This window comes from Aulonocara sp. 'chitande type north' Nkhata Bay, linkage group LG18, assembly GCF_057382095.1.
Source record: "Aulonocara sp. 'chitande type north' Nkhata Bay isolate Kocher_YH1m ecotype deep benthic linkage group LG18, A_spYH_male_GT1.1, whole genome shotgun sequence".
In the NCBI taxonomy this organism is placed as follows: domain Eukaryota; kingdom Metazoa; phylum Chordata; class Actinopteri; order Cichliformes; family Cichlidae; genus Aulonocara; species Aulonocara sp. 'chitande type north' Nkhata Bay.
Genome location: NC_141361.1, coordinates 36,407,244 through 36,434,522, shown reverse-complemented (window position 1 = coordinate 36,434,522; position 27,279 = coordinate 36,407,244). Strand labels below are relative to the sequence as shown.

The following is a 27,279-nucleotide window of genomic DNA, read 5'->3' as shown; positions in this document are numbered from 1 at the left end:
CCTTGATTAATTTATATTGACATTTGGTAGCATTTCGAGGTCTACAAGGTGAAAATAAATATATCAAGGCGTCGGACATGTGTGATATGGACGCATTGCGCAGGCCAAAAGTTGGTCCTCATAAAAAAATATTGTCACACTTTCCTCGCTGGAATATTTTATATTTTATTTCCACAACTGTATTTATTACAAATCCGTCCGAGTTAACTTGACATGCAGCTTAAAAATAACCAGGTTCCACCGAGATTTGAACTCGGATCGCTGGATTCAGAGTCCAGAGTGCTAACCATTACACCATGGAACCACCACTCCTTAAACCACCGATGTATTCAAACACTTTGTCTTCTATCTGAATTTCTTATGTTATTAAGACTCTACAAAAGTGCTATTTTTATATCATGCTTGAACCGTTTCAGTGCTACCATGTGTCTGCTACAGTAATATCAAAGACTACGCAGCCCATTCCTTCATGCACACATATGCTTTATTGAGAATTCACAGCAAAAGAATGATTAATCACTCACAGAGCAAACCACCTGACAGTAACCCTCACTCCATAGCCTTTAAATAGCACACCAACTTTCATTAATTGCTTCTGATTTAGTTGTCCACTACCCTTTCATGTAAAAAGCCCCAGACGACACTGGAATAAATATGCCACCCAGCTTCCAAATTCAAAGAAACAGTTTATTATTATTGCCCTTATGTGCTGGTTAGAGGCAGAGTGAGTGGTCAGGTTAACCACACAACTGATTTGACCTCTGTATGGCTGGAACCAGAACGATTTAAACAGGTGTCAGAGTCCTATAGAAGACACAGTATTTAAAACCAGTAAACTGAAGTGACTATCAACTCATTGCTACCCCACTCCAATAATAAGTCATTTGTTATTAGTTTTATTTTGAATAAAATGTGAATCCCCTGTCCGAACCAAATGCAAATTGAGCCTACTCTTGTTAGAAAGGCAGGGACAGCCAGATAACCACACAGAATAAAACAAAACAAATTCAAGATGAGTAGGCTCTGTCTATATTGTATTCAAATTCCCACCCCTGGTCGGAAGTGTGAACACTGGTTTACATGCATTTCATCTGAAGCATTGCAGCTGAATACGTCACATCAGAATGGAAGGACTCTGGTAAATTTCCAAAAGTTACACGATTTGGTAACATTTGGTCAACTGATTATCGTTTCTAAAAGTGTCCGACAGGAGCAGGACATTGCGACTACTAAAGCACCCACTGTGCTCAAGGCTTAAGGAACTGAATACACCATTTAAGCAAAAGTTACAGGTGTCTATGAGCATGGTAGCCCTGTTTAATGTCTAATAATTGTATCCTACAGATTCACTGTAGATTGATTTTCCTAATGAAAACCTGCTGCCTACAAGTGTGTGAGGAGAAGGCAACAAAGGTCTGTAACTGACATCTTAATAATATTTTCTCATATTTTTCTTATTTAATTCAAAACTTTTCTTGTAGAACCAACAAACTAATGGATATAGCATCACTTGAAGACATTTTCACACATGAAGCTCCAGGGTTTTCTGGTTCCAAACAAACAACATATCATCACAACTGGTTCACATTCAGTCAAGGCCAAGATATCTGGGAATTTACTTTCCATTTTCTAACCATTTGGGAAGGGAAAAAGATTTAACGCTTGAGTAAATTTAAAAAATAAAAATAAAATAAAAAAATCTACTGCAGACTTTATGCAGAAAAAATCTTCACCTCAGAAAATCAGCTCAGGATATTTTCCACAGTTGTACGTTCTTATATGTAGCACACATGTGTTCTTGTGTTAAAATGACTTTAGATTTCTTGCAGCTCCTTATGGAGCCACCAGCTTAGAAAACAGTTCTCACACAAAAGCACAAAGTAAGACAATGTACAGCACTCACAAAAACACAAACACAAAGAAACATTACCCAAGTACTTGAAAAGTCTCTAATCCCTCTTAAACTGCCTACAGAGAATGACGCTTGGTATATCAACCGATGTTAGCATAGAAACATTCATTGACAGTCTAGTTTAGTGCAGATCAAACACACTCAAATCAGGTACAATGGAAATTTGTCACACTGTATATTTTACACTTAGCAAACCCAACATCTAACAGCCTTCAAACAGCTGCAGTACCATCAGTCTGTAACAGACCAATCCCACCATTGAACTTTTGGAACAACCAAAAAGGTCCCAAGTCAAACTAAAGGAACAGGTCACTCACAAGCTCAAGACACATCCTTGACTTCGTATTTCGCTGGGATTTTTCACAATGTAGCATTATTTCACAGTGAAACAGTCCAGCTTCAGGGGTTATAGAAATATCAGACAGACGGTACAGAAAGATTTCAGAGCAGTAAGCAGGAAGAGGTTCAACATTTTCAGTATGATGAAGTACTAAGAGAATTAAAAGGCTAATCAAAATTCAAAACCATGCACATGGAGTCAGTGTACAGTTTAGCATCCACCAAATCTGGCACCGGCATTTCAGCAGTTTTTCCCGTCAATTAATTTTCCAAGTGTGTAGACTGCACAGTAGCAGAAATTGTTTTCAAACTGGAGACAATATACATCAGTCCATCTCAGGTTGTTTTACATACATCTGTGAAATACATTTCTCTATGAAAGGTTTTTTAGAAAACTTACATTTAGCTGATGGCAACATGACACCACTGAAACACACGATTGATTTTCTTGTGACGTTCTGCTTTTAAATTGATGTCAATGATTTTGACTGAGCTTATGTGGTGGGACTTATACACTGCTCTCGGCAGAGGTGAGATCCCCTTGCTGTATAATCTGTAGTCTTTAGCTTTGATGTTCTGCTCATGTATGTAAAACGGTGGAGGCGACGCTGTGTGAAGTAGCTGAGAAGGTGCTGACTGACGTCACGCTAAGTCTGACTCATGTATTTGCAGGAATCTGAAGAGGAATGCAGAAATATAGGAACTTTTGCATTATTTTAGCTGATTAAAGCTCCCATCACTGAAAGAGAAAGGAAGGACATCATGTGGTGTGGGAAAAAGTCCCTTTACTGTACACATTTAAAAATAATAATCCAATTTAAATCTGGTATGGTTGTTCAATCTTGCAGTCATATCAGACTCCCATACTCTCTGGGAGTTCATATTTGGACTTCACAGAGAGCAAACATCACAACCTGTGTCGAAACGACCAAACCTTCATGCAGCTCTCAGGATGAATAGAAACAGGCCGTGAGTCACAACTCGCAGACTAAAAAGCAGCTTTCAGTGTCCAAGCCCAAAGGTGGTCTATCAGGTCAGGAGCATGCTACATCATCAATTTGTATTTGTCCCAGGATCAGACCGCAAATAGCCTTTTGATTTTTATAGGAGTAGAAGCAGACATTTTGGACTACATCTTGTGAAATACATGTGCTGACTGACTCGTGACTGAATATATTTTACAGTGTAGCTGAGATAGGCTGCAGCCCTCCCACGACCCTGACAAGGATAAGCGGAAGAGGATGGGTGTATATATTACAAGAGACCCTGGACTACAGTTTGATAGACCTGCAGCTCAAGTGTGATCAAGAACAGCAAAGTAAACTATTACACCAAGTGAACTGTGATGTGTTCATATAACATAGGGTAGTTAACCCCATATTACAGTGGAAGTTTATGATATGAAGACATATGGAGTGTATTTGCCCAGTCTCAAATAATACTACTATGGTACTATTAGTACTACTACTACTACTACTACTACTACTAATAATAATAATAATAATGAGGGGGATTACTCAATCTTGATGAGTATTCTAGTGTGCTTGCCTGTAACATGTTCTTTTCTTATTCTTGTTTTCTCTTCTGATTGTTGTGATAAAGACGATGAACACCAGAGATGTCCCTCTGTGGGTTTTGTTGCAGTGTTCAGTGTTGTGCTCCTCAGTTTGGGGGGTGGGGGGTTGTTTTCCACTGTATGTCCTTGTATGCAAGTTCCTGACAAAAGGAAGACATGTCGGTTCTCCACGCTGCAAGAAAGTATGCTTTCAGAGGAGTGAGTATTCAGAGCCATTGTGCCAGCTGTTGCAGTTTCCAGTCATAGCCAATTTGGCTCCACAGTCCTGCTCTTTTGTCCATGCTGGTAATTGTGACTCCAGTGCAACTTGATGGTAGATGTTTGGTGTCCCATGATGATGAAATCATGCAGGCCTGATTATGTTTCCAGCCCACTCTTGCTGGCTGCTGTGTCACCCTAATCAAACCACCTATGGCCCTGTCTCCGTGTGTTTCACTGCTTGTCATTGTCTGTGTTACCTCGTAGTCTTTTCAGTAAGGCCTCGTGATCTATACCTACACTGGCCACCAGTCCTCCTTCATTTTCTGGAGCTCCTCTGTAGTCGATGTTCTCTCCCTTTAGAGTTGTCATTTGGCCCCCTACAATCACAGTGATTACATGATTGAAATGGTCATTGGACAACAATACAGCTGCATTTAGTATTTCATTTCTTTTGAAGTATCTGTTTAGGTGTAGTTAAGCCAACATGCAGCCTAAGGTAATAACTGTTACTTTCATTAAGGAGGCTGCATGATTGGTTCAGTTTGCTGTTTGGATTATCCAAAATATTATGGACAGTTATATAAAAATAGGATAATGTATTAAATCTTTTCAAATGAAACTGGAACCAGAAGCTTCTTGACGAGGACTCGTGCTTATTGTGTAGTGATCTTTTTAGCCTCGTCTGAGACGTACCATCTCACAATGCTCTTGTTAATTTAATGAAGTGGGAAAACAGGACAGGCTGGAAAAAAATCTTTGCTACGTTACCCAGTTCAGTCAGTAGTGCAGCACCAGCACAGATGTCCCACTTCTTAATAACGGTGGTGTGGACGTAAACATCTGCCTCCTCTGTAAGGCTTGTCTCACTTGAATGTGTGTCCAGCAGTGACAGGACTTTGTATCCTGAGAAAGACAGAAATATTAAACCATGTTAGCATCCTCATCCGCCATAGCTGAGGTATGACATCTTGTACTAATGTTTGAAAGCAGGAAAAAAGGAAAATTTTTAAAATTTAAAAACATACATTAGAAAAAAAAAAGCAACAATAAAAACACACTGTGCAGTGCATTTTCTTAAATTATAGAAACTAACTAACTGACTGCAACACAAAGTCTTTGTGTGAATGGAAAATGGATTTGAAAACTAGACATTTAAGTGCAATTAAAGCCTTTGACTTTTAAATATTAAATAAATGTAAAGGACCACTCACCTGCTCCACCTGCTTCTATGATTGTTGTGCTGTTTCCAAAAGCATTCCGAATACGATTTTTAACTTTTCCAGAGTGAGAACGTGATACTATCACTTTCTTAGGGCTGGCGTTGTAGGATGAGCGGCGATTCACATTTGATCCATGACCTACGACCGCCCAGGCTGAAGGAATGATGAAAAGTACACAGAGAGACGGAAGAAGCTGTAAATGTCTCTTTTTCAGAGAGAGAAAAAGTCTTTTACAGTTAAAATAAATGAATAAATGTTTGCAAAAAACCCCAAATACATTTAAAGCAATTTGGCCCAAAGTTACACATGTTTTTTTGTATATGTTCAACTTTTCCAAGTGATTGACAAATGCCAATATGCAGGTGTGTGCAGTGTAATAGTGGCGCTCTGAATACAAATAAACACAATAAGTCTTCTGGATTATTTTGGCTTTAAAATGGTGTATGCTGCTCATTGCATTAGCAGCTGGTGAATGTTTAGAACATAAAGAGGGAGATCTGTTTTTAGGAGCTGAGACACGAGGCTTCAAAATGCAGAGCAAGAAGCTTTTTTTTTTTTTTTTTTTTAAACGTACAATGTATGCACAAAGTGTATCGGGTGTTCGGTGCCTCACAGCAAAATAGCCAAACTATTAACGAAGGTGACGCCTCACAGACATCCATCAGATAGAGCTGCCTGTGCCTTCAACTGTCAGTCCAAGCAGCCATGCCCCTAATAACAGTAGTCCTTAAGAAAATCCAGAGGTAAGTTGTAAACGTATTCAACCCTGTACAGCTGCTGAAGTGAGAAATATCCACTGACAGCACAACAGGTTTTTATACCAGCCTATTAAAAATTCTTTATGGCCAAATTGGGCATTGTAACAGGGAAGTCTACAGAGAATGTGATACTTTTAGAGCCAGCCTCTATTGGCCAAGCTCCAAAGGAAGAGGAACGAATGGTTTCCGGCACTTGACATTTGATTAACTGTGTAGCACCAGAATTTGCTGCTTCTGCACCGTAACACAGCAATTGTGACGCAGTTGTGCTTTACAGTTTACTTATTTACCAAGATGACTTCCCAAATGGGAAGACCAATAACTTAGAAAAAGAAAACGCCCCTGAAAACTCACCAAGTGATGGACTTGGCCAATCATCCAAGAAGCTGACTTCGCTCAACAATGACCTTATATTATTGGACTGGATGTGTAACAATAAAATGTGGAGCCTTGTTTAATGTGAAAGCGGCTGAAGCACTTAACCTTACCAGTGAAGCCAGCAAATGGCTGGTGTACAACTCCAATCACAGGTTTACCATCTACAGCCACACACACCATGGTGGTCACATATTTCACCAGATTCTCTGTGGACAGATGAGCAAAGAGGCAGAAGGCAGAATGAGGATAAGACAGAAACGGATAAAAAGACATCTTAATCTAGAATAAAATGCATGAATCACAACAATAATTTATGCTGTTGTTAAAACCCAAAGTTTCCCGTGGCAGTTTAAATGTTTAAGCTTGATATACAAGCGTTTGAAAATGACTCTCTCTGGCTTTACTTTTTCCACAGAAATGTTCCTTAATAACACAGTTATGGATCCCAGCACAATACAAGTATCACTTTCATATTACATTTGCATGGCACTGAAAGCCTTTCCGCAGCCTCACATGCTACTTCTTAAGAAATCAACATGCTTCAGTTTAGAACACGTCACTGTGGCCGGTGGAAACGTTGGACGTCGGCGACTCATTGTCAGTCACCTAAATCAACTAATCATCTCTAAACACACTTCTGCTTTAATTACCGCCCACTGCACGCTTTTCAAGCGTACAGCAACCAGCATACTAATTTTAAACTAAAGTAGGTCATGTGCACAGCCTGTCACCCACAGAGACTCAGTATGCGCATACATAAGGACACGTTCACAGAGTCAGTCTCACAAATACACATCAGCACCCAGTGTGTTCCTCCATCTGGGAGGCTGCCAACGAAACAGGCCAACATTTAAACTGTTACCCGGGTACATCATGAGAAAGAATGCTAATGACATGATATATTTTACAAATAAATTATTATTCAATTTTAATCTCATTTTAATATAAATTAATAATTTATATTAAACCGAGAATGCAGCGGAGTTTCTCCTGCTCTATATTAATAAAGAGGTCAATTGTTGTTATATAACACTGTTTTATATAACAATACTGACTGTAAAGACATTTTATCAGGATATATTTTTCTTTATTTAACAAATAATGAGCTTTAGAATAAACCAAAACATCTCAGTTGTGCAATTCTGAGCATGTTCAATGGCCTTGTGTCGAGGAAACAAACAGATCTTTACTGAACTTGTGTAACTGGATTTCTTTTAATCAATTTCCAACAAATGATTTTATACAGTATTGTGCAAAAGACTTGAGCAATCCCTTATTTATTTGTCTTATGTTCTCTTGTCCACACCATGCCAAAATACACCACGTTTCCATCTAACAGCACTTTCAGAATCACCTTTTTGGTGCAGAAATACTATTTAATGCCTATGAAAATATATTTATTATTTTTGCAGATTCAATTCAAGAAATGGGAATTAATTACATGTTTTCGAGACAGGGTTACTGCACCGAGCGCTCCAATTACCATGGACTACTGTTGCCTTCCCCCTCCACATCTTCTCGAGCCTTTCTCTCAGTATTTCTCGAGCGTCTCGTGTTCCTTCTTCCTGATGTTGCTGTCATTAAGTATTGCTACATCTATCACTACAGCCGTCTTCCTCTGCTTGTCCACCACTACTATGTCCGGTTGGTTAGCCAATCCGTATCTGGAAGTCCCACAGGATCTTAGCTCGGCCATGCTCAACCACCCATTTTGAATAGAATAAACAGACACACACAAACCCTCTATAGTCTATTCTATCTTTTGTTTTGAAAATGGTAGATTTGACATCATCAAACATCATACACAAAATAAGAAAAACCTCACTGAGAGCACACAAGCTGCCACACTATTAGTTGAATATACCATTCTCCTGTGGAACTTCAAATATGATATCAGTATGAGATGAGGCTGGCTGAGCGTCAGTGATATGCACACCTGTGTATTCCTGTGTCGCGTCTAGGGGATCGATCCACACAGTAATGCTCTCGACTGGAATGTCACTGCTCCCCTTAAACTTCTCACTTATTGCACCTGGAATGTTCTGGCTCCATTGTATTGAATTATCCTCCATGTTGTCGTGTTCTTCACTGTTCACCTAAAAACAAACACACAGAGAGGGAGATTAGTCCCAGTTTGTGATTTAACTCCCAGATTTGTGGAGCCGCTTATAAATGAGAACCCTCACCTGCCAACAAATACAAGGCAAGATAATTTGTGTTTTCCCAGGAGATTTCAAGGCAGCATGCAGAAGTAAAGAAATCTGGGCTCACCGTAACTTCAGGGAATGTGTTCTTCAGTAGGTAAAACATCTTTCTGTGAGACTGCAGGTCGCCCATAGTGAGTGGATCGTTAGCTCCTTCCTTTGTTTTGCCCTTTGATTTCTCCTGCAGGACATTTTCTTCACGCACCTGCTTTACCTAGAGAGATTTACAAAGCTCACATTTTCACCAGCTAATGATGGCTGTGTGTGGCTTACTTTTCTCTATAAATTCATTCATTATCCAGTTTATTCTACACTTTGCAGATGGTTTGCTTGATATCTGTGAAGGAGTCGTTTAGAAAGGTTTTTTTCTTTTGAAACATAAAAACATCAATATTTAACTACAATCAGAGATTGACACAAATTTGTCAGTGGCAAGAAATTTTATTTTCAGTCATATGGGGCTTAAATAAAATTGAACTCTTACCTCTTTACCACCTAGTTCTGCTGCCTCCATTGAGACAGCCAACAGGTCCCTCAAGTCCACTGTTCTTCTCTGCCTGCATGGATAAATGGACAAAACAAGAATCGTTAGCTTCCCAATGAACTTTTCCTCACAGCTAACCTGCTGAAACTGTATGAGCCTTATCAGGTTTTATATGATGCTAGAATTTCAAACTCAATAATATTTAGTAGTACTTTTGATACTATGGGGAAAGCTTTGAGCTCATCTTGAAGTAATAGCAGTAATGACAAGTACGTCATTTCTTGACAAAGTAAACTTGTTAACTTTTATCAAATTTTCCCAGTTACACGTTAGTTTTACTCAGCTACGTATTTAGGATCACGTTTGGAGGTTTTAATCATTTCATTACAGATCATGACAGTAAATTATATTTTAGAACCTACTAATAAACAAAGGGTACAGCAAACAATACAATACCTAACACATCCAAATAATTTAATTATTATAAAAGAGCAGCACTATGAAAATATTAAAAATGAACTTTGGATAAAGTGAGCTTATGCCAAAATAAAAACAACTGAAAAAAAAAGAAGAAAAAAGTTCACACTGCTCTGCCTCAGTCGCAGCTCTTCAGGCCTCAAACAGTCTGATTTGACTGCTCCGTTCTGGATTTCACTCTTTGGTCCTCCACACAGCGAGCATTGTGTCCACTCTGCCACAGCTCAATATGCAAACCATTCAGCCTGCAATATTTATTGATCTTTTATCCAACTACAGTCTGGTAGCCATTACCTTAATGACAATGATTAATGTTGCTATTGGGTGATCGCTAATAAAAATTCACACGCACACCAGCCAGGTTGACATTTCTGGTAACTATTTAATAATTCAATGTTGTTGAAATGGGAGCTTGAATGACCTCTGACATTCCGTCATTTTCAGTCCAGTATTTGAACCTGATCATTGTGAGATGAATATATTTCTTTCTTAAACCACTTAACACTGACATATAAATCATTCACACATAAAAAAGGCATCCAGCTCAAGTGATGAGCCAGCGTTCTGCCTACACATGAAAGACAACTTAGCAAAGAGCCAATTTTAAGTTCTATTTAAGCACTTTATTAGCAGCAGTATAATAAAGTTTACTCCAATTTCTTTAGTTGAAGTTACAAAAATACCCAAGATAACAGGTTGAAAGGCATCGGATAATAAAATGCTTATCAGCTTTTAGCTGAAAACTTGGACTATCTCTGCATGGTACGAAGTGCATCCTTAGCAAAATAATGTTGAGGAATCTAAACAAGTAGAGGACAAAAGAAAAAGTGGGCCTAAAAAATAAAGATAAGCAGTATCTTAAACTCTTTCATTTTTCAGCAATGAAAAAGATCCCAAAGACTCTGCAAACGTAGTAAAAGAGTACCCGGATAGAAAAATGGACAAATGAACATCATCAATCATGGATTGGCATCCTTAGAGCTGGGACTTAAACATTATTGACTCAGGGTGGGATGATTTTGACAAGAGAACGGAACAAAACGCAGCCAACATCCAAAGAACTTTGAATGTCCTTCGACTACTTAAAGAAATTATAGGAAAGATTACCTAAGAGAGTTCAGCCTTTCAAACTTCTTGAAATTACACAAACACGTTTGTGTTGTATGCTTGAATGTTTCAATAAATTGCTGCAGCTATTTAACATTTTTTTAGTAAGAAATGAAGGCTGGATCAAGACTTTTGCGCAGTACTGAATGTTATTCTTCATTTGCTGGCTGGTCTTGTCAATAAAGAACTAGAAAAGGGATGACATAGCTTCATCTTAGCCTTGTGATTATAGGTGTGGGTATTTAGCCAAAGATTTGGAGATTTTAAAATGGGCTGAGGCAGTGTTTAGTTTCAAACAGTGTCACAGAACTACATCAAGGCTAGTCCTAGGCATTTTTTAAACAAAACATACCAGTGCTATCACAGTATTCACAAAACCCACACTGATTACAACCCTCTTAACTAAAGCCAGTTCTCTCTCTCTATTTTTTTTCCCCTAAACTACACAGAGTCGTTTAGAAAGGCATATTCATTCTGCAGGACAACAAAGCCAACTGCACAGGCAAAATCATTCAGAGTCAAGTTCAGAACAAAGAGCCCTGCCACATGTTGCATGTGCCTCACAAAGCCCTGCATCATAGTGGGGCTGCATGAAGTGACAGCCTTGAGAAGAACTAAATCCATTGAAACTGTGGCAAGTTATTTCCTTAACTTATTGAAAAATAAAGACACTTATACTTTAATTTTACTGCCTGAAACTGTCAAGTGTTACATGTAAATGTAAGAGTGATATGAGCCTGTGTTTCAGATTACCTGGTGACAGTGAGGTACCAACTGCTATCTGTTCTCAGAGTGGATGTTAGTGAGCTCTCCCTGTATGCTGCCAACGGGGAAGACCAACCAGATTAACCTGTCACATATGTGCACCTTCTTCATTCTGACCAGATTTCAGCTCAACCATGAAGATTAACATCAGAGTTTGAGTTACAATTACATCAATAAATCTGAGATCATCTGCCAGAAGGTGTTAATAGGTTCCTTTCTAAGAAACCTTACAGGTAGTTTCTTTGTGAGGGAACGGTACATAAAACCACTGACACCTGCAGATGCCATGTATGATGTATTGTGCACGGTGCAGACATGTGATGGGTTAATCTGGTTGGACTGCCCCGCTGGCAGCATACCAGGAGCGGACTAACATCCGCTCCGAGTACAGATAGTATAAAGCAGGGGTCCCCAATCCCAGTCCGCGAGGGCCGGTGTCCCTGCAGGTTTTAGATCTCACCCTGGGTCAACACACCTGAATCACATGATAAGTTCATTACCAGGCCTCTGGAGAACTTCAAGACATGTTGAGAAGGTCATTTATCCATTTAAATCAGCTGTGATGGATCAAGGACACATCTAAAACCTGCAGGGACACCGGCCCTCGTGGACTGGGATTGGGCACCCCTGGTATAAAGTGTATGCTGCAGTTGTAGGGCTCACTAACAGCAGATCCCATAAAAATGTGTGCGAATAAGAACGTCAGGGAGAGAAATTACGAACACGCATCAGCACAGTTCTTTGGCGTCATACTGTCACCAGATAAACTCGCGCGCTTCATCTATTAACAAAGAATTGTGTCAGCTGACAAGAAAATAAATGCATTTTAGAGACATGTACATGAGAATAAAACCACAGACAGACACTCTACGAGCAGTGACAAGTTTTATCACGTTTTACCACTTACTGTGTTGAGAGGGGAGTCTGGGACCTGAAGGCAGCCAGGCGGCTGGAGATGACCCCGGAATACAGGTGGTAGATGACACCGACTCCAAGGAGACAGAACACCGCCACACCGAGCGGTGACAACCGGATACCCATCGGAGCCATGGCTACACGGAGAGCCTTTTCGGGTTTTTTAGCCGGAAAATGATTACTCAAATCCAAAATAAAAGCACATAAGTGCTTACAGGAGCTAGCTGACGTGGCTGTCCCCCGCCGCCAGTCACGAAAACCTAGATCCGCGTTGCCTCACAACTGCCAGCTAATCTTCTGATAAACACGTCGACTGTGCTAAAACAAAGCTAGGAAACAAGCTGTCAAATAACCCAACACACTGGCTATTTTTTAGCAGCTGACTAGCCGTTTAGCATCGTCCGACATGTCTGAGAGAATTCACCCAAAAACGAGGCCACCGCTCCCGTTTAGAACGACATTCCGATTCTTGGACAGCTCCCCCGCTCCTGGTTCTCGCTGTTAACTAACTGAAACGAGCCAAGTGTTCACAGCAGAACAAACACACCTCTGTTCACTCATTTTCCCTATGCACCTACAGATGTCGCGACTGCTCACTTCCCTTCCGGGTTATTGCTGCTTTCGTCACTGCTGTCAGTTCTTCTGCGTCTTGACTTTTTTTTTTTTTTTAAATTGCCGTTAAACTTCCAGATAGCACTTATTTTTATTACTACTAAAATTCTTCCATTTAGAAAAAATACATTAGGATGATTAAAAAAAACTTACTATAGCCAATAAATATTAGATAAGCTTTGGAAACCGATCTTTACCTAACAAAAAATCATATTTTGTCACAAAACTGTTCATGATTTATGAAAATTATTAGTTTTTAATATTTTTACTAAAATTGGGTTCTTTTTATCGTAATGCTATCCTAATTTGACTTCTTATGCATATTAGCGAGTTATAAATGCATAATATTGACTTTGCAAGCATATAGCTTTTAGGCTTGCAAAGTCTCTAATAAGTGACTTCCTTATTTCTTTTCTTTTTTAGGAGAAACTGGTTCCCTTTCTAGTTAAAGGTGAATGACATGCACTAAAAACAATATCTTCAGTAGACAAATTCACAAGTTTTATGTAACACTACACATACTGTGCACTGACAGTGACGGATGCGCCTACAGTATGTGCAAACCTCCCGTTTATTTTAATAAACGAATGAAAAAATAAACATGTTTATTATTTATCTATACTAATTTATTTTACGAATCCAGATTACTATCAAAGTTGGCTAGTTGCTAGATTTATGTGGCCACAGAACAGTTTCCACTTTGCCTCAGTCAATTTTATTAACACAGCAGTGCTTTTGGATCATATTCCTATATGGCTTCTTCTTTGCTTTAATCAGTATATTTTGGTGTTCACAGTTCTGGGATTACTCCCGAGTCCATGCACTAATCACACACACAAATTTCAGCCTAATTGTTGCGCACAGAGATTTCTCCAGATTCTGGTATATTATGCACCGATATGAAATTTTTTTTTTCAGTCATCACAATTTTACATTGAGGAAATGATTCTGAAATCATTCTATAATTTGTAAACAGTGTTCTTCCGACTGGTGAACCTCTATCCCATTCTTACTTCTAAGAAACAGATTCACTAAGATGCTCTCATTATTGTTTCTGACCTGTTAGTTGTATCTAGCGACCATCAAATTCAAACTGAGCTAATATTTCCCATGAAATGATACACGTACTGAGACTAAAATATGGGTTTACGTCATTTTCAAATCATTGCTTGCTGTTTTTATTTACATTACACAGAAGATGTATGAAGATCATCATGAAAATCATAAGTGAGAATCTCTGACTTTTGGATTTTAAAGTTCTGCACATGCTGAAATTGAACTTCTTGGCATCAAAAACAATGACATTATAGATTTATTATTATTTCATATAATGCCTCATTTGAACATGTACACCAAACCACCCCATAATAAGCAGCTGTACAGAATCAGTAAAAAGATATAAATATCTAAAAAACTTGATACGAAGGACCACAAACATAGAGGGACGGCAGCATCAATGCAGCCACAAGTATCTCTTGTCTCTGTTGTTTTGCCATCTGGCACAGATCTTACAGCCTCAAAGTCTTTTTGCTGTCTGCTGATAGTCTGCACATCTCCTCAGCCTCACCAGACCTGGGACTACACAGACATCCTTCGATGTCTGTGGTTCTTCTTAATCACTTTCCCTCTCTTCCTTGCTCTGTTGGCATTTTAACAGAAATGTGGTAACACTTCAGGTCCTCTTCAGACACCAAGTCGGGTGCACGGCTCATGAGGTCATGACCGCGGAATGACTTGGGGAAGGCGATTACGTCGCGGATGCTGGGAGCTCCGACTATTATTGAGACCAGTCGATCCAAACCTAGAAAAGGATAAAGAAATAAAGAGACAACTTGATCAATATACTGTTCAATATTGCACAATTTACTCTGAATTCACTGTTCAATTGTCCATGCAGGCTTCGCAATACATGCATTTTATACTAAGGACCTGGCAGAAAAAAGCTTGATCGTGTTCAGTCGAATGGTACAGACAGATACAGCTGAAATGGGCTAATAGTAAGAGTCAGACAAGTTCAGCACTGCTGCGCATTTGTCAAGTCACATCTTCCAAACCCAAATCATTTTGCACAATAACCGACTTGCTCACAGTTACTGAAACTCCATTCAGGCCCGGTGCTGCTCTGCTCTGAACATCTTATTCAGGTGTCACTGTGTGCCAGCTAATGACACAAACAGTGACAGTGTTGCCACCCTGTGGTCAAACCAGAAAGTACAGCTTTCAACTTTATCATTTCTATTCACACACTTCACACAAAACAAATACCAAACAAAGAACCACAAGACTCACAAACTACAGAGCAGTTTGGATTGTGTCTCTGCAGCATGTCTTTTGTCCTGTGTCCCTCCCCTCACCTCCAACCAGTCACAGCAGATGACCGCCCCTCCCTGAGCTTGGTTCTGCTAGATGTGTCTTCCTGTTAAAAAGGAGCTTTTCCTTCCCTCTGTCACCAAGTGCTTGCTCAAAGGACATTTCAAGATTGTTGGGTTCTCTCTGTATTATTTTTTAGAGAGTATTTACAATATTAGGTGCCTTAAGGTGCCTGATGCTGGGATATGGCACAAAATATATAATAACAAAATTGGACCCCCCCCCCAAAAAAAAAAACAAACAAAAAAAAAACAAAACAAAAAAAAAACAAAACAAAAAAAAACAAACACACACAGTTACTCCAGCCTTAAATTATTCATTCACAAACTCGGATGCACAAATTGACCAGAAATTTTAATAAAAGTACCATCCAACTGTAAGTGTCTCTCTTTCTCTGTTCAGCGTACCAAAATGTTAACTCTAAGTTTGAACAACAAACATTCTGAGAAATCTCATACAGTTATGAGCTAAAACATAAAAATCCCACAAATGAATTATAAACTGATCCATCCTTATTGTCTTGGTCCAGCACTGTAAATAATTATGTGGACTTTAGCTGCTGGCGTTGTAGCACGAGACAGTGGTTTGTGGGCTGAAGAATGACCTGCCTAATGAATGGCATGGGAACACTAATAATTACCCAGTTAGTGCTATAGTGGGGATTTATATACAACTAATGGAGAAACATGTGTAACTAAAATCAAGCATGTTGCCATGGATATGTGTTAGTGCTAAGAGCAATTCAAGAAAATACACTGATCTCTTTTCAGTGGTTAGGGAAACTGGACCGCCTACAAACAGTATTTAGAGTGAAAGCAATGATATCAGGTTGATACCGTGTGGTTAGTAAAAACCCAGTGTATGCACACATGTAAGTCATATACGAGCTCAGTGATAAATCGAGCAGAGTTGAGCTCACCCAGAGCAATGCCTCCATGAGGCGGCGCTCCTGAATCCAAGGCCTCGAGGAGGTGGGAGAGAAGTCCGGGGTCCTCCTGAAACACAAAAACAGTTGGAAACAGTTAGTGTTAACACTGAAACGTCCCACTCTTTCATAAGTGAAAGACTGAACTGCACCAAGATGGAGGAAGCCACTGACCTTAAGGACATTCTTCAGTACATAAAACTGCTCTGAGGCTTTGTGGATGCGAATGGAGCCTCCTCCGATCTCACAGCCATTTAACACCAGGTCATAGTGCTGACCACGAACCTGTGAAATACAGAATTTACAAACAGACGATACATCCTGCATTTTTCTACATAATTAAAAATAACTAATAAAGTACTACACGAGTACCTTATGTGGATCAGTATAGAGTAACCGTGTGTCCTCTGGCACTGGTGCAGTAAATGGATGATGAGCTGATTCCAGCTCCTCTGGATCATCTTCTTTGGGCAAGAAGAGAGGAAAGTCCACGACCCACAGGAAGTGGAAGGCTGAGGGGTCACGCACGACCACACCATGAGACTCCAGGAGCTTTGCACACTGCAGGCGAAGATGACCCAGCAATGGGCACTGAGAGCAGAAAAGAGAGTCAGATGAAGGGAGCGTTTGTATCAGCTCTGTGCTTCTTTGTTTGACAGCCGACTCAAACCAAGCCTCTTACAACAGTGTGGTGGGAGCCTGCTGCAATCAGAAGCAGGTCTCCTGGCTTGGCTTCAGTCCACTTCAGCAGCTCGTCTGTGACAGACGAAGACAGCAGCTTCTTCAGGGGAGACTTCAATGTCCCGTCTGCTCTGACCAGCACCAGGCTCAGCTCCTTAACGCACGAGGAGAAAACACAACTTGTGACTTTCTACTAGTGTTTGTAACACACAAGTGTTTGTAACACACAAGTGTTTGTAACACACAAGTGTTTATCTCAGAACAACGTGAGGCGTAAAAGAAAGAAAAGGATAAGAGACCTACCTGTCCAAACTGAGTCTTGGCTATTTGTTTCAGTTCTTCCAAATCCTTCCCAGTGAAAAGTTTCTGTTACAAGAAAGAAAACATAATGTGAGACACACAAATTCACATATGAGAGTTGTCAGCTTCTCTTGTGGCACAAAAACACATCTTCTGTTCTACATTTTCAGCATTCTCTGCCACAGGAAATGGTTCTGTTCTTACTGCTCCACTGGGGACACAGACGGCCCGAACGGAGCCTCCTGGTTGGCCAAGAGCTGATTGGAGGAATTCAATTTCCGTGGAAAGGAAGATCTGACTGAGGTCTATTAGCTGCACAAATAGACAAATAAAATAAAAAAATCATATAATTCACTCATGTTGTACATTAAACAAAAGAGTAAAAGATGTAGCATGTTCAGTAAGGACATAGTTTCAGTTAGGACCCCAAGAAATCAAACACCTTCATGTTGAATCTGGTGTCGGGTTTGTCCACACCGTAGTCCCTCATGGCCTCTTCATATGTCAGAGTTTGGAAAGGAGCCTTAAGAGGACCACGTTCTGCAGGCCAAGAGTACTGCAGCAAACCCTCCACCAGTGACATGATACCTGCCTGGTCCACAAAAGACATCTCTATGTCCACCTGGGAGAAACGACAAGAGGATTTTCAGAATTCAGACAACATGACATGATCCAACATGTCACATGTATGTGACAACAGGCCGGTCTATGGGCCAGACTAATCGGACTATATGTACTCAGATTACAGGAGAGACACATGGTACTCACACAATCCTGAATTGAAATCTGTGATAAAATATCACAGGAGCAAAGATGGCACCAGTATGTGTTTGCAAATCTTATTTTGGTGCAAAATCAGCAAACCTTTTAAATTACGCACATCATTGTTTGCAATGTTTTCACTCACAGCTGTAAAAGAATTCCAGCAGCAGCAGGATCCAAACAAAAAAGAGCTTTGGAATCAACTTGAAACATCGAGACAGGCTCGATCAAGATTTACAGTAAATTATATTGTGTGCTTTACATCTGGGAAGTGAGCTGCCATGTAAAAAGTACAGTTTAATTATTCTGTATTAGTTTTTTTAATTCGTCCTTTAAGTACTTTATTATTACATTTCTTAGCATTTTAAATTATTATTTTTTAGCAGTTTTATGCAACAGTGGGGTGATAAAATATCAAATCTTAGCAGTACCTTTATATATAACTTTTGTGGATTTAAAAAAAAATCCATAATGCTTAGGCTCAGCAGAGGACAAAAATATCCAATTTGTCACAGTAGTTTGAGAAGGAGAATCCTGGACTACATGCACGAACGGCACGCAATTAGATTTGAAGCATAACATTTTGATACAGGTTAGGATTCCTGTTTTTCACACAAGTGGCCTGGATTCAACACCCAGTATGCTCACCTGTACTTCAGGCAGGTGAGCTACACTACACAGTTTAATTAGCTGTTGAATGCACCAGTCAGCTGATAAAATATTAAAACTAACAGGTGGTCTACACACACAAGTGGTACGAAATCGCCCATATGGAAAAGATATATATATAAATCTTATAAAGTTTGTATCTGTCTTGTGTGAAACTTGTATGAAAAGCATATAAGTGTGAAAACAGATATAAGATCCCTTGAAAAATTATATAATGAAACTTGTATGTTTTGGATACTTACTAAAACAATGTATGAAAGTAATGCAAAAGTGGCCACTTTCATGAGTAAATCATGTAAGCCTTATATGATTTAATCACATATAAGTTTTTACTATTTCTTTTCCGTATGGGCGGGTTTGAAGTCAGACATTTTATTTCAGAAACTGAACAAACTTCTAGTGGTTAAGATTCCAGATTTTCACACAGGCAGCTGAGGTTTGACTCCCAGTATAGGAAAGGGCAGTTTAATCATATACTCAAAGCTAACAGGACATCAGTCGTTTTCTCTTTTTCACGAATCTGTCATTTGTTTTGATTTGTTGCTCATACCACAGTTGGCTCTGAGCTCTGGATAGCTTTTGCAACTTCTCCTGTTAGTTTTTTTTTTTTTTTAAATGTCCATGTTCAGCTGTGTCTGTGAGTGTGCACACAACTATTTGCCTGCACTGCTGCGCGTGTGCTGCATATGTCACACATGCATGAAGAGGACTACTTGTAAATAGATATATGGGAGGTTGGCCAGCAATTTCAAATATCTCATGTCTGAAACAGACTGAAAAATGTATTTTTCTTTTTTTAAACTGTGGCGCTTCAAACTTGTGTGTATTCCATCTCACCTGGGTGAATTCAGGCTGCCTGTCTGGTTTGGAGCCTTCGTCTCTGTAGCACCGGGCTATCTGAAAGTACCTGCCACAGAGGAGACAGAAGACAGAGGTTGTTGGCCATTAACAGCAGGTTCTGACTCTAACGTGGTGGACTTCTAAAAATTCTGTTATGTGTGCAAAGCTGTCAGCAGTGGAAATCAGTCAGGTCTAAGTGCTTTATTTCAGTATGGGAGTGCAATCATCCTTTGGTTCTTCTCCCCGGTATATAGGCAGTGACATAAGATTAATACCCCTAGGCTTTTTTCTCTTTTATCCAAGTACATGTTTCACACACAGAGTACGAATCTCCAGTATTTGCTCCATGCCTAGTCATCACATTTTAGGCTGGTATAGCAAACTTGCTTTAACCTCCTAGGACCTGGCGTCCACATATGTGGACATCATATTTTGGGTTATTTAGAACAAAATACTCAATTTTGCTCTACAAGGGCCTGATATCCACTTACGAGGACATTATACTGCTACTGTTCTATCGAATTTTAAACGAATATCCTCATATGTGGCTCTCATTTTTCTTAGAAACAAAAATCAGGTTAAAAAACAAAACAACAACTGGTAATTGTTTGTTTTTACATTCATCAGGTCCCAATCAGCCCAAATATCAAAGAGAAATTAAAAACGCATGCCATGAAAGAGTTTGGGTCTTAGGAGGTTAAAATGGTTTCTTATTAGCTGATGGTGGTCAGAAGTTTGCAGACGCTCATCGTGAACATAAACGTGACAGTAATTTTAAATAACCTCTTTGAACTGTTTTTTCCCAGGGTGGAATGATACACGTGCTTTATGTACAGCATACATCTTTAATAACAAATATAACTTGACTATTATTTCTCTAATGTCCCTTACAATGCTTTGCCTCGACGAGACGCTTTGAGTAGCCGTCAACAAGCTTGTGGCATAATTCTCGATGGATATTTGACCACCACTTCTTGGTAGAATTTTTAGAGTTCATTTAAATTGGTTGGTTTCCTGGTCCCAGCCTTTATGTGTAACCAACAAATTTTCAACTAGGTTGAGGTTGCAGTATTGGGAAGACCGTTTCAACTGTCCAGCTGTGGATTTGTTGAAAAATTTGGAAGTAGTCCTCCTATATTATTCTCTCTATTTTGGGCAATTTACCCGTATCACTGGTGGCAAAACATCCCCAAAGCTTGATGCTACCACCACCATGCTTGACGGTTGGTATGGTCCTCTTAGATTTGAAAGTCTCATCTTAATCCTCCAAACATACCCCTTGTAATTGTGGCCTAATAGCTCAATCTTTGTCTCGTCCAACCATAAAACCTCTTCACTTTCTGGGTCAGCACCCTCTCAGTCCATGTAATATAAAACTTGTTTCACTTGGGAAAGTGGCACTAATGTTCAAGTTCATGGCAGTCTTAAGCCCTGTGCTTCCTGGGTTGTTTCCTGAATAACCTAATCAATTTCCTCTCCTCTGAGGGAGAAATTGGTCTTCTTCCAAACAATCCAAACAATTTGCATTTACATGCAGTTGTTTGAATTTATTATCTTGCAGTATTCAGTTGTTTAGAAAGGTCTCCAACAGACCTTCCCAGTTTGTATACATCTACAGGTCTCCTTCCAAGACCTTAAGTGAGTTCTTTCCCCATTCTTGAGTGCTGGTCAGTCCAATGAATGCTGTCAAAAAATCATTTTTATACTGGCAAAAAGGGCAAAATCATGATCACTAACCAGTAGTTAAAAGACACTGTAGAACCTTGTACATACATACATTAAAGACGCATGTATGTACATCATCATTAAAAGCCCCAAATTACCATGACATTCATGCTCCCGACGAGTGGATGAAAACTTCTGACCAGAACTGTATGCTCACTATTCGTTCCCTTTTAACTCTGTTTTCGATCTGGACCAGTGCAGCGTTTAAAAACAACAAACATCTTTCTGTTAAATAGCAGATTGTGGAGCCTGCACCCACCTGTCTACACCAGCCACCATGAGAAGCTGCTTAAACTGCTGTGGACTCTGGGGTAAAGAGTAAAATAATCCTGGCTCTCTGGAGGGAACCACAAACTCTTTGGCTCCCTAAAACACAAACACTCATTAAGTTCATTAAAATATCAGATATGAAACCATAACATGTAAGCCAAATTATGTTTTTGCTGTTATATTTATATTTAATAGAACCAAAGAATTTTTTAGAAACTGTTCTTATAGACCATTAAAGGTGGATTGTTGTGCAAGTTTCTGCTCTTTAACCTGGTAAACATGTAAAAATGTCTACAAATGTCTTACCCCTGGTGTCCTTTTGAACAGAGTGGGAGTTTCCACATCCACAAAGCCTATTCATTACAGCAAAACAACAACAACAGCAAAAAGCATATGAAAATCAGAGCTTGCTACAGCAAGAACAGATTAGTTCCTGCACCTGGTTTCCTCTTACAGGCAACAACATCAGTGACAGTCCTGTGACCTTTTATGTCTGGGCAAATTAAAGACAGAACACAAACATGGCTGTCCATACCGTGCACATTACAGAGATACTCCCTCATCTTCATCACCAGCTGGGATCTCAGTCTTAGGTTCTTCTGCATCTGTGATGACCTCAGGTCCAGGTAGCGATACTGCATCCGCAATGACTCAGACTTCTGGTGAGTAAAAAAAATTTTTATTATTACAGCGTGCTCAATAGTCCACGTCCATGTAACGTTAAGTTACTTACTTTGACAAAGTCTTTTATCTCAAACGGCAGCTTCTGGCACACATTGAAGACCTCCACATTCTCTGCCAAGACTTCGATCTCTCCTGTCGGCATCTCCTGGTTTAAACACACGATTCAAAACAGAATTAGGCGACTAATCACCAAAAGTCTCATTATATTGCTACAGAAAGCAATTTAAGATTGATGAAATGGTATCAATTCACCAGATTATTTAGGACAGACAGTCACTCCTTGGAAAAGAAAGTTTCTGATCCCTGTCCTTTACTATGTTCATTAAAGGACAGAACATTATTATGCTATTTGATAAATATAGTGAAACATATTGATGAGAGAGTGTTGGTACTTTTTTTCCCCTTCCACGTTTAAAACCAGGCACTCAGTATATTAAGCACAGTGTGACTGGATGCTGTAGTAATTAGGATTCCTGGCCCATGTGGGTTAAACTCAAAGTACAGGAACTAGACTTTCCTCACCACCCCCTGCAGGTGGGTGGTGTTTCACTGCACCTTCAGAAGCACGTACAGACCTTGTTCTCCTGCCCCACTGGTCGGTTCCTGACTGTTCCTGTAACCTTGATGACAGACTCGGGCGTCAGATTGCACAACGTGGCTTTCAAAGTACTTGGAGACTTAAAACAGAGGAAACAAACTATTTAGTTCTGTATTTTACAGCACAGCGTTCATTGGTAATGTTAGTGTATTTTGTTGTTTTCTTCCATACTTCCTGAGGAATTAGAATTTGTGTCAAGCCGCTGAAGTCTCGCAGGATGACGAACAGGTCCTGCCTGTAGGGGGCAGAGACACATACTGTTTCTCAAATTTATATGAGACCCTTTGAAGAATGATGAAAGAACTTTTTTTAAGATGGTCTTAGTTCTCTTGGCTTTCTTGAGATCTTTCAGAGTTTTACTTAAATTTTTTTGGCCTTTTTCTGCTTGTACTCTATAGAGTACAGTGAAGAGTGACGGAGAGAGAGGGGAACACGTGTGGCAAAGGGTTGCGGGTCGGATTCAAACCTGTGCTGGCCACTCTCAGACATACGGCCTGCTCATCCCAGTGAGCTAAACCAGCACTCAGTGGTTTTCTTAAGACGTTTGCTGCTTTTTCACTCATTTCCAGTCCAGTCCTTGCACCTGACCATTTTCAGCTGGTTGTCATGAAGCCATTCTTAAGCAAGGGAAACGGGGAGAAAAGGCTGGGGAACGCCAAATTACACAAGAACCGGCAAAGGTCTTATAGAGCGATTAACCCAAATTGGACACTTTCGGTTTTGGAGGTCAGGAGAGAGGTACAACAGTGGGTTACTACAGCCATCTGTAAAACACACTGGGGGCTCAGTCATATCAATCAACCAGTGGCTGACTACCTGAGATACTGGACCCAGCCACACAGAGTGACTTTCTTCCCCGCATCATCTGATCGCAGTTCTCCACAGGTGTGACTCCTGAACGACAGACTGCTGGGACCTGATCGTAAGATGGATTTGGGACACAAGTCACAAGTTACACTTTGATACTCATTTTAAGTACTTACTGAAACTGAAGTGAATTTCTGCCGCATTAACAGATATGCAGAAATGTATAGAATTACAGTTTTTACAGAGACGGAAGAACAAATGTTTTACAAAATAATAAGTGTCCAAAAGTCTTAGATAATACAAGCAAACACGTCTCCTACAAAGTGGAAGATTCTAAAGGATTCTAATGAAACATGAATGATGTGGACAAGCTGGACTCAACTGAGAATCCTGTCCAATAACTACAAATGTAGACAGGCGAAGACCAGTAGAAGACCAGTAGAAGAAGTAGTGGCATTGGGCGCACGCACGTCACGTCAGTGTACAGGCTGGAGTACAGCCAGCTGATGAGTACCTGTGGAGGGCGGAGCAGCCCCGCAGAGTCCGTATGAGCAGCTCAGATGTCTGAGCTGAGGTCTCCACAGCAGCCGACCTTGACTGGGAGTCGAAGCTGAGCTCTGATACCAGACAGCATGAGCTCTGAGTCCTGTGAACACACTCCGCAGCACCAGCCTGCCTTTTGTTGCCATTTCTTTCAAAACACAGAGTGAAGCTCAGGCTGAGGAGAGCATGTTATTCAGAGCCGTGTCTGTCGCACTCCTCTCCCTCAGAGTAACAGGCTTGCAGAGTCCTTAAGGTTGTAATGTGAGCATTATGAAGCTCCACGGCAGTGAGAGCAGGTGAGCAGCCGTTACTCTTCCTGGATCCGGATAAGACTCGTGAGAAGTTTTCACGACTGCCTGCTCATGAGGATGGGCTGCTGTGCATCTGTTCAGTCTCATCCAGTCATGTGGCAATCGGCGCATTTTTACCGGACGTGACGTCACGTTGCTAGACGAGAACAGTCAACCTGCGACATGATCGATCTAACTCGCGAGGAAAAAGTCCACACGCTTTCAAGATTTCATCAATCTCCGATTCTTTTTCTAGAGACAACGCAACTTTTAGTTTAGTTTTTCAAGGATGTTATTTAGTCTGTTGCCAGATTATTTATACGCAGCATTAGAATTACAAAACCAACCCCAAGTTTGTTCTCTTCTTAACTCGTTAAATTTGTTTAAGAAAATAAACCACAGAAAACATATATTATAAAGAGTGGTGTCAAACTCGTATCACATCGTGGGCCACACACAGCCCACTTATGATCGAGTGGGCTGTGTGCCGCATGACTGGATGAGACATGACAGCCCACTCGATCATAAGTGGGCTGTGTGTGCAGTGAAACTCCACAATAAATGTGTAAAATGACAGAAATTTGTGATAGTTTGTGATAGTTCATTGCACTGAGTTCTAACAGTGCAATGACACAACTGTTTTAAAGCATCTTCCTAACTGCTTATCTGAGATGAGATATATCTCCCCTTGTGGTTTGTTTTCCGCTTCTCCTTGTATATGTGGCCTTAATGTATTATTGCATTCTGTTCATTAATTCTGTCTGTACAGATGTCTGTATCGAATGTCTCTGTATTTTCCATTTATATTAATTTTTACAGTTCCCTTAGGCAGTTCATTGTATCATTTTAAATTTATACAACACTAATTTCTATATTTTCATTTGTACTTTAAGTATTATGACAGTGCTATTATATTTCCCCATTTAAAAGCTTATCATGATCATGGCCAAATCTTCAAATTATCAGGTCAGTATATGTAAAAACTAATCCCTTTAAGCCCCAAGTTCAGGCGTCACATTTTCCAAACAGCCGGTTTTCTGGTCTTGACAGAGAGACGCTGTCACTACTGTGGTCATCTCAGGCACACAGCCTCACCCATGTGCAGTGGAGAGGAGCTTTTTCCTTTTTCTTTGAAAGGATTGTATGTATGTTCCCACTTAGCCTGTTTGGTGCCCTGGGCGAACACCCACTCTCTGTTAATTCTTGATATTTATAGTGATCTGTACATCCATCCATTCGCTTCTGCTTATCCTTTTCAGGGTCGCGGGGGGTGCTGGAGCCAATCCCAGCTGTCATAGGGCGAAAGGCGGGGTACACCCTGGACAGGTCGCCAGTCTGTTGCAGGGCCAACACACAAGGACAGACAACCATTCATACTCACATTCACTCGTACATTCACACCTAGTGGCAATTTGGATTATCCAATTAACCTATCCCCACAAGCTGCATGTCTTTGGAGGGTGGGAGGAAGCCGGAGTACCCGGAGGGAACCCACGCAAACACGGGGAGAACATGCAAACTCCACACAGAAAGACCCCGGCCTGATGGTGGAATTGAACTCGGGACCTTCTTGCTGTGCGGCAACAGTGCTAACCACCGTGCCCTAATACAGGGAGTGCAGAATTATTAGGCAAATGAGTATTTTGTCCACATCAACCTCTTCATGCATGTTGTCTTACTCCAAGCTGTATAGGCTGGAAAGCCTACTACCAATTAAGCATATTAGGTGATGTGCATCTCTGTAATGAGAAGGGGTGTGGTCTAATGACATCAACACCCTATATCAGGTGTGCATAATTATTAGGCAACGTCCTTTCCTTTGGCAAAATGGGTCAAAAGAAGGACTTGACAGGCTCAGAAAAGTCAAAAATAGTGAGATATCTTGCAGAGGGATGCAGCAGTCTCAAAATTGCAAAGCTTCTGAAGCGTGATCATCGAACAATCAAGCGTTTCATTCAAAATAGTCAACAGGGTCGCAAGAAGCGTGTGGAAAAACCAAGGCACAAAATAACTGCCCATGAACTGAGAAAAGTCAAGCGTGCAGCTGCCAAGATGCCACTTGCCACCAGTTTGGCCATATTTCAGAGCTGCAACATCACTGGAGTGCCCAAAAGCACAAGGTGTGTAATACTCAGAGACATGGCCAAGGTAAGAAAGGCTGAAAGACGATCACCACTGAACAAGACACACAAGCTGAAACGTCAAGACTGGGCCAAGAAATATCTCAAGACTGGTTTTTCTAAGGTTTTATGGACTGATGAAATGAGAGTGAGTCTTGATGGGCCAGATGGATGGGCCCGTGGCTGGATTGGTAAAGGGCAGAGAGCTCCAGTCCGACTCAGACGCCAGAACTGGTTTGGGCTGGTATCATCAAAGATGAGCTTGTGGGGCCTTTTCGGGTTGAGGATGGAGTCAAGCTCAACTCCCAGTCCTACTGCCAGTTTCTGGAAGACACCTTCTTCAAGCAGTGGTACAGGAAGAAGTCTGCATCCTTCAAGAAAAACATGATTTTCATGCAGGACAATGCTCCATCACACGCGTCCAAGTACTCCACAGCGTGGCTGGCAAGAAAGGGTATAAAAGAAGAAAAACTAATGACATGGCCACCTTGTTCACCTGATCTGAACCCCATTGAGAACCTGTGGTCCATCATCAAATGTGAGATTTACAAGGAGGGAAAACAGTACACCTCTCTGAACAGTGTCTGGGAGGCTGTGGTTGCTGCTGCACGCAATGTTGATGGTGAACAGATCAAAACACTGACAGGATCCATGGATGGCAGGCTTTTGAGTGTCCTTGCAAAGAAAGGTGGCTATATTGGTCGCTGATTTGGTTTTGGTTTGTTTTTGAATGTCAGAAACGTATAT

The 27,279-nt window shown here is 40.4% G+C and overlaps 2 protein-coding genes and 1 non-coding gene across 3 annotated transcripts; all 3 read right to left on the bottom strand.

Annotated features, from left to right (window-relative positions):
• Positions 1-232: 232 nt before the first annotated feature.
• Positions 233-304, bottom strand: trnaq-cug (transfer RNA glutamine (anticodon CUG)). Its single transcript has one exon. It is a non-coding gene; the product is annotated as a tRNA-Gln (tRNA).
• Positions 305-1,438: 1,134 nt separating this feature from the next.
• On the bottom strand, positions 1,439-12,951 carry LOC147309106 (inositol monophosphatase 3-like). The gene is made up of 8 exons (XM_086270700.1): positions 12,329-12,951; positions 9,073-9,145; positions 8,656-8,802; positions 8,321-8,480; positions 6,495-6,590; positions 5,240-5,401; positions 4,797-4,931; positions 1,439-4,405 (listed from the first exon to the last, which is right to left on the bottom strand). Exons 1-8 carry the CDS (start codon positions 12,469-12,471, stop codon positions 4,260-4,262), a joined length of 1,062 nt encoding a protein of 353 aa, XP_086126826.1. The 5' UTR covers positions 12,472-12,951; the 3' UTR covers positions 1,439-4,259.
• A 998-nt stretch (positions 12,952-13,949) lies between these two features.
• LOC147309105 (aspartate--tRNA ligase, mitochondrial-like) lies at positions 13,950-24,535 on the bottom strand. Its single transcript, XM_086271247.1, has 17 exons — positions 24,094-24,535; positions 23,589-23,688; positions 22,944-23,007; positions 22,750-22,851; positions 22,224-22,319; positions 22,026-22,149; positions 21,797-21,843; positions 21,480-21,586; positions 19,493-19,562; positions 17,667-17,846; positions 17,429-17,536; positions 17,228-17,290; positions 16,926-17,078; positions 16,616-16,834; positions 16,418-16,528; positions 16,238-16,313; positions 13,950-14,749 (listed from the first exon to the last, which is right to left on the bottom strand). The coding sequence occupies exons 1-17, from the start codon at positions 24,266-24,268 to the stop codon at positions 14,565-14,567; spliced, it is 1,980 nt and encodes a 659-aa protein (XP_086127373.1). The 5' UTR covers positions 24,269-24,535; the 3' UTR covers positions 13,950-14,564.
• Positions 24,536-27,279: the final 2,744 nt, after the last annotated feature.

Excerpts from the sequence above, each read along its gene's own strand:
- LOC147309106 (XM_086270700.1), bottom strand. The coding sequence starts at position 12,471 with ATGGCTCCGATGGGTATCCGGTTGTCACCGCTCGGTGTGGCGGTGTTC. Across the intron at positions 9,146-12,328 it reads CAGACTCCCCTCTCAACACA|GCAGAGAAGAACAGTGGACT; the intron begins GTAAGTGGTAAA and ends TTATCCATGCAG. Across the intron at positions 5,402-6,494 it reads GCCATTTGCTGGCTTCACTG|CCTGGGCGGTCGTAGGTCAT; the intron begins GTAAGGTTAAGT and ends TCATTCCTTCAG.
- LOC147309105 (XM_086271247.1), bottom strand. The coding sequence starts at position 24,268 with ATGGCAACAAAAGGCAGGCTGGTGCTGCGGAGTGTGTTCACAGGACTC. Across the intron at positions 23,689-24,093 it reads GGCTGCTCCGCCCTCCACAG|GTCCCAGCAGTCTGTCGTTC; the intron begins GTACTCATCAGC and ends TCTTACGATCAG. Across the intron at positions 22,320-22,749 it reads CAGTGGGGCAGGAGAACAAG|GAGATGCCGACAGGAGAGAT; the intron begins GTCTGTACGTGC and ends TGTTTAAACCAG.